The 6,264-nt window shown below is 40.5% G+C and overlaps 1 protein-coding gene across 1 annotated transcript; it reads right to left on the bottom strand.

The window, feature by feature from the left end:
- Positions 1–928: 928 nt before the first annotated feature.
- Positions 929–5,705, bottom strand: LOC141121786 (gamma-crystallin-3-like). Its single transcript, XM_073611508.1, has 3 exons — positions 5,528–5,705; positions 4,328–4,570; positions 929–1,245 (listed from the first exon to the last, which is right to left on the bottom strand). Exons 1-3 carry the CDS (start codon positions 5,534–5,536, stop codon positions 970–972), a joined length of 528 nt encoding a protein of 175 aa, XP_073467609.1. The 5' UTR covers positions 5,537–5,705; the 3' UTR covers positions 929–969.
- Between the last annotated feature and the right edge of the window lie 559 nt (positions 5,706–6,264).

Below are 6,264 nucleotides of genomic sequence, written 5' to 3'. Positions count from 1 at the left end.
CGTACCGGACCCCATTCCTCAGTGTGAACCCAGCCTAATTCTTCGCTGCATTCAACAAAAATGTAATAATATCAATTTTATTTTTTTTTGCTTGACTCGCTAGTAGGATGAAATAAACATTGCCAAGGGTCATGCCCAATTTCAGAGTTACTAATCATCTTAATTTTATTTACATTTTTTTTACCCAGTATATCTGGATGATTAGACGGTGCCACCATATATGGGCATGTGTTCCCTCACCACCACATTCCCTCCAACATTCCTATGACATCCCTAAATTGATCTTATGTAATTTTGATGGAACATAATGTCTCCTAGTCAACAATTTATAGTTCATTTCTTTTATCCTCATATCTATTAAGGTAGAGTGTACATAGTCTATGACTTTACACTTTTGATCTTTTGAGATGGGTTGATCTAGTTCAAGCTCACGTCCATTCAAAAAACATGAAACCCTAGGATCCAGGGGTGACACTAGCATTTTGTAGATTATTATAAATACCATGCTTAGTTGTCCCTTCATGATTCATGGGTCTCTCCATTGGGTTAAACTCACAAATTGAGTGGAAGAAAGACCTTTAAGAATAATAATAATGCACAAACACAAGGGGTTGGGAGATTTCGTACCATACACAGAAAATTTATTGCAGCTAATATTTTTTTTATTTTTATTATTTTAAGTTTTATGGTAAGTGTTGCAAATTGTTTCTGAGAGTAACACTGTAAGAATAAAATTTGTTTTAATAAGTGTCACCTAACATGTGTCTAAACAAGCACTGATATTGGTGTTTTTAATTTTCTTTAGTCCAATTGGTTGTGTGAGTACTGTACTTTGCATATTGTCATTACTCATGACACCTGATCATTGAGTAAACTTAATTGTATAAATAATAATAAAAAAAACCCACATACGCAACAAAAGTAAATTTTCATAAGATTTATTTTAGGGCAAACAAATTTCTGTCAGTTTTAGAAGGAATGGCGAAGGCATCTGAAGGATCCAATTCTGGGGCTTGTGGCTCCCCAGTCGGTGTATCTCCTGTACTCTCCAGGCCTCAGGTAATACTGACGTCCCTTGTAGTTGGGCTCCTCATAGAACATCCAGAAGCCATCTTGAACTTGAACAGAGTGGATGTCATGATAGCGGAATCTTTCGTAGACATGAGGACAATCCTCATTGAACTCCATCATCTGACCTTTGAAGTCTTCTCTCTCATAGACCCTGATTTTGAAGGACCCTTGATGCTAACAAAACAAATTCAAACAAAATGTGATATTATTAAAAAATAATGACCAGTGTCCATTCATGTATCATTGACCTCAATATTTAAATGGAGCACTTGCCAAAGCTGTATTATTTTGTAGAATAAAATAGGGTAGGGTCATTTGCATGTCCAATGACTACCCATAATCCCTGAAGGAAGCTCTCCAACTACCTCCAGTGCCACTCTTTGTTGAACATTCCAATTCTCTTACAAGAAATGAGCATTCTATTTATTTTAAAGGAAATCACTAGGGGAGCAACGACTACAGAAGCTCAGCTCATGGCAAAGAGTATTGCAGTGGAAGTCATACAGCAGTCAACAGCCCAGTTGGATTAAACCCTCTCCCACATCTCAAAATATTAAAAAAAAAAAAGTTTCTTATGTACATTGTACTAAAAAAGTAGGTTTATGGCTAGTGTACATTGTTTTATTTTAGCATTTAGTTGAAAGACATCTAAATCAAAGAACAAAAATGTATTATGTTGAAGGTTAACAGTTCAGACATGGTAGCTGTGTTTGTTTTTTTGTTTGTTTGTTTTGGTATTTTTGGGGCTTTTTCCATTATTTTTTCCAAGCTCTCCTGCCAGTAACACATTTTATGTCCTAGGTTGACAATGATCACTCACTCTACTGTATCTGTGGAGAATCAGCATTGCTGTCCAAGATTGCTCATCTGATTTGAACTATAGTACATCTCTTCCTTCCCTTTACATTATTATTATTATTATTATTATACACGATTTATATAGCGCCAACAGTTTATGCAGTGCTTTACAATGTAGAGGGGGGACAGCACAATTATACTACAGTTCAATACAGAAGAGACAGGAGGACCCTGCTCATAGAGCTTACATTCTAAAGGGAGAGGGTGGTGGTACAAAAGGTAATAGATGCAGGGAATGATTTGATAGGGGTGGCTCGGGGACAGTTGTTAGGTGGATGTGGGAAAGGCTTCACTGAATAAGTGAGTTTTCAGGGATCTCCTAAAGGTGGACATGTTAGGGGCTGATCGGACATACTGGGGCAGGGAGTTTCAGAGGATGGGAGAGGCTCTGCAGAAGTTCTGAAGGCGAACATGGGAGGAGGTAACAAGGGAACAGGAGGTCCGGGGAGGAGCGGAGGGAACGATTTGGGCGATATCTGCAGATGAGGTTGGTGATGTAGATGGGGGCGATGTTGTGGATGGCCTTGTATGTTATGGTTAGCATTTTGAATTTTATACGGTAGGGTAGGGGAAGCCAGTGAAGGGATTGGCAGAGAGGGGCAGCAGTCACGGATCAGTTAGTGAGGTGTATTAGTCTAGCAGCAGCATTCATAATAGACTTAAAGGGGGATAGCCTGCATAAGGGTAGGCCATTAAGGAGAGAGTTGCAGTAGTCAAGGCGGGAAATAATCAAGGAGTGAATAAGTTGCTTTGTGGTGTCATTAGTCGAATTCTGGAGATGTTGCTGGGTTAAGGTGGCAGGATTTAGCCAGTGATTGGATGTGGGGGCTGAAGGAGGGGTCAGAGTCAACGATTACACCCAGCACCCTGGCATGTGTGGAGGGATCAATGGTTGTTACCTCAACAACATTGGGGAAGGTTTTCTGTAATTCACAGATGAGAACAGGGAAAGTTAACAGTAGTTAAGACTTTGGTTCAGTGTGCAGTAGGGAACAAAGACATTACATTTTTGGCGGGGTTCGAGGTACTTTTTCTGTGCTTGCATAATTTAGCACTTAGCCTAAATAAATCCAACAAATGAAACCACCACATACAAGGAGTGGTAAGCTGCAATATATACATTTTTTTCGTTCTTGTGTATAGATAGAGTTTAACATCAGCTTACATTTTTAGATTTTTTTTTCATTTTTGTCTTTTGTTCTTCCTGCCTGTATACAAAAATGTATTGAGATTTCAGGTACTGAGGTTATCTTATGCTTTCAAATTCCCAAACTGATGAAGCTGTTTGCCGGTGTCTGACAGTGGGGGATCGAGGGACTGGTACAGCAGGACCGGGTGGGATGGGGAGGGGGTCCAGTGTAAGGTCACCTTACAAATTTTCTATAAAGACGAACTTATGCCACGTACACACGGTCAGACTTTTCAGCTACAAAAGTCCGACAGCTTGTCCGACAGACTTTCGACAGACTTTTGACGGACTTTTGGCGGACTTTCAATGGACTTTCTAATGACCGGACTTGCCTACACACGATCACACCAAAGTCCGACGGATTCGTACGTGGTGACGTACACCGGACTAAAATAAGGAAGTTGATAGCCAGTAGCCAATAGCTGCCCTAGCGTCGGTTTTTGGGTCCGATGGAGTTATGACGTAAAGATTTGAAGCATGTTCCAAATCTAAAGTCTGTCAGATTTGCGACCGGAAAAGTCCGCTGAAGGTCCGGTGAAGCACACACACGATCAGATTGTTCGCCGGATTTGGTCCGTCGGCGTCCGTCAGACCAGTCCGGTCGAAAAGTCCGACCGTGTGTACGCGGCACCACACTTTAAAATCTGGTTTCAACGGGGAAGGATTTGTCCAATCAAGGCATTGCTCCCCTCCAATTTAAAGCTGGCCAGACATGGATAGAAACTCAGCAAGGACTGGCTGAATTTTGATCCATGTGTGGCCACTCCAACTGACCACTGTTCAACCTCCCTGCCAGATAAAAGCCACTGAATAAGTGCAGCAGGCAATAGTCTGCAGTGCTGATCTGTTTATTCTGACAATGGGAAGTCTGCCCACTGTCAGAATACAGTGACACAGCAGGAGTACTCCCCCGTCCATCTTGAATGTGTGGATGGGGGAATTGAGTCAGTTAAAAAAAATTACCCATGTATGGGCAGCTTAACGCTCACTTTAATGGATTGTCAATCACCCCATTTCCAAATATTCCTTTAATCCCCCTCTGTTCCTTTTCACAACCAGAATGTTTTGTGGACCAACGTGTGCCCTACAAGAAAGCTAACACTTGGTTACTATTATAGTTATGCACTATGAACATGATCATTGGATTTTGCTTTTTGGAAAAAACCTGTATTGTCCATAAACCAATACTACATCATTGTGTCTTAATACCTGGGGGCTCAGACGGCAAGATCTAATGGAGTCATTGTAGCCCATCCACTGCTGGAAGTCAGGATACTCTCCTCTATGGAGGAAGTACTGGTGTCCTCTGTAGTTGGGGAGCTCATACAGGATCCAGTTCCCACTTTCCACACGGATGGAGTTGCAGCGTCTGAAGTATGAGGACAGGTCAGGGCATTCAGAGCTACACTCATAGGAGCGGCCCTGGAAGTTCTTGTCCTCATAGAAGATGATCTATGAAATGGAAATAATACAATTTTGTTTTTATACACAGTATAATTCAATGCATGCACAGTTAAAGTTATGCTAAATGTATCCATAGTAAAAGCGACCTTGTTCAGTTGAAAAAAATAAAGATCATAGACCCCTGCAATCAAAGAGCTCTTAAATATGAACATCTTCATGTCTCTTTCCTTCTCTGTGATCCAGTGCTGAAGCTTCTTCCTGTTGGATGCCTGTATTTCCCATAGTGTGCTATGGTCTTGTGGTAACAAGGTCTTGTGGTAGGGTCTTCCAGCCCCTCAGCAGTGGCCAAGTGTTTTTGGAGGGGGACACTGGGCTATGCCCTAAACATCTTTATCTCAGTACTTAGGGCACTTGCTGTTCATCTTGCTCCTCTGCCCCTGGTGACACCTTCCAGCCAAATTACCACCAAAGCTCAGCTGTCTCTGGAGGGACTTTCCCTCCTGACTGGCTGGAGCACAGCAATGGCGCCATTGGCTCCCACTGCTGTCAATCAAAATCAGTTAGCCAATTAGGAGAGAGAGGGGGGGCTCCATGCCTGAATCGACACAGGGAGCTACAGCTCGGCTAGGGCCGCTTGCTATGGGGGTCACACGACAGGAGGGAGCGAAGAGGGCCCTGAGAAGAGCAGAATCTGGATAGCTCTGTGCAAAACCATTTCACAGAGCAGGTAAGTAGAAAATGTTTGTTATTTTTATAGAAAAACAAACAAGACATTAGTATCACTTTAATTAATAACTGCAGAATGTCTCATTAAAAAACACAATGTAGCAATAAAACATCATTATTGTTACATTGTATTTACAAAATATATATTTATATATTTTCTTCTTCTTTTTTTTTTTTTTTTTTGCAGCGTAACAAAGCCTTAAAAGTTACCTGGTATTAAAAGTTTAGTGAAAAATAATTGTTTTTCTTGTTAATGCAATTTTCATATATTCTCCTTACCTTTCCCATTTTGCTCGGTTTGTCAGTGGGTTAACTTGTTTAATCTGTGCTGATACACGGCTGGGGGGGAAATGGCCTTTAAATACCCTGAACAGATCCTCACGTGTTAACGTTTAGACCAGTAATCAGAATGAATAGCTATTTTCCCCTTTATTATATTGAGGATTGTTCAGTGTTTCTGTGTGACTATTGTGTGTGTCTTTTTTTTTTTTTTTTTGCTATCATCAGCACCCAAACTGCTTTACCTAGGCCGTCTAACTGGAACAAATCCTTTTCTGACAGCAGACAGTCATGTGAATGGTCTGAATTCTCTCTATAGGTGTGCTTTATGTAGGTAGTTACAGTCTGTCACTAAATGTCAGTAACTGTGAAAAATACAAAAAAAAATCTTTTATGATTTAATGAGACAAAAGGGACTGCTGAAGGTACAAGTTTAGGTGTTAAACTGAAACAACTCTATTTTTTTTATTAGACTAATTTGAAGAGATGAACACATGTGTTGGGGTTCGGTTTACAGAGGGTCTGGCACATTAAATTAGGATTTTGGCAAATACAAAGTTAGAGGTGAAGTCCATTGAAGTTTACAGAGAAGTTTGTAAATTCTGTCCATTTTATGAATAATTAGCAAGCTCTTGTAAAAAAAACAAAACAAAACGTGGTTAGCAGTGGTTAAAAAAACAAAAAAACTAGGCAGCATTTGAATTGCTCTAAAAAAAAAGGGAACCCAGAATTGGGCT

The sequence above is a fragment of the Aquarana catesbeiana genome, linkage group LG01 (genome assembly GCF_042186555.1).
Source record: "Aquarana catesbeiana isolate 2022-GZ linkage group LG01, ASM4218655v1, whole genome shotgun sequence".
NCBI lineage: Eukaryota > Metazoa > Chordata > Amphibia > Anura > Ranidae > Aquarana > Aquarana catesbeiana.
This window is presented reverse-complemented; position numbering and strand designations above follow the sequence as displayed.

Bases quoted from the DNA above. Each gene is read 5' to 3' on its own strand.
- LOC141121786 (XM_073611508.1), bottom strand. The intron at 1,246-4,327 runs GTATTAAGACAC...TTGTTTTGTTAG, and splicing joins CTTGCCGTCTGAGCCCCCAG to CATCAAGGGTCCTTCAAAAT.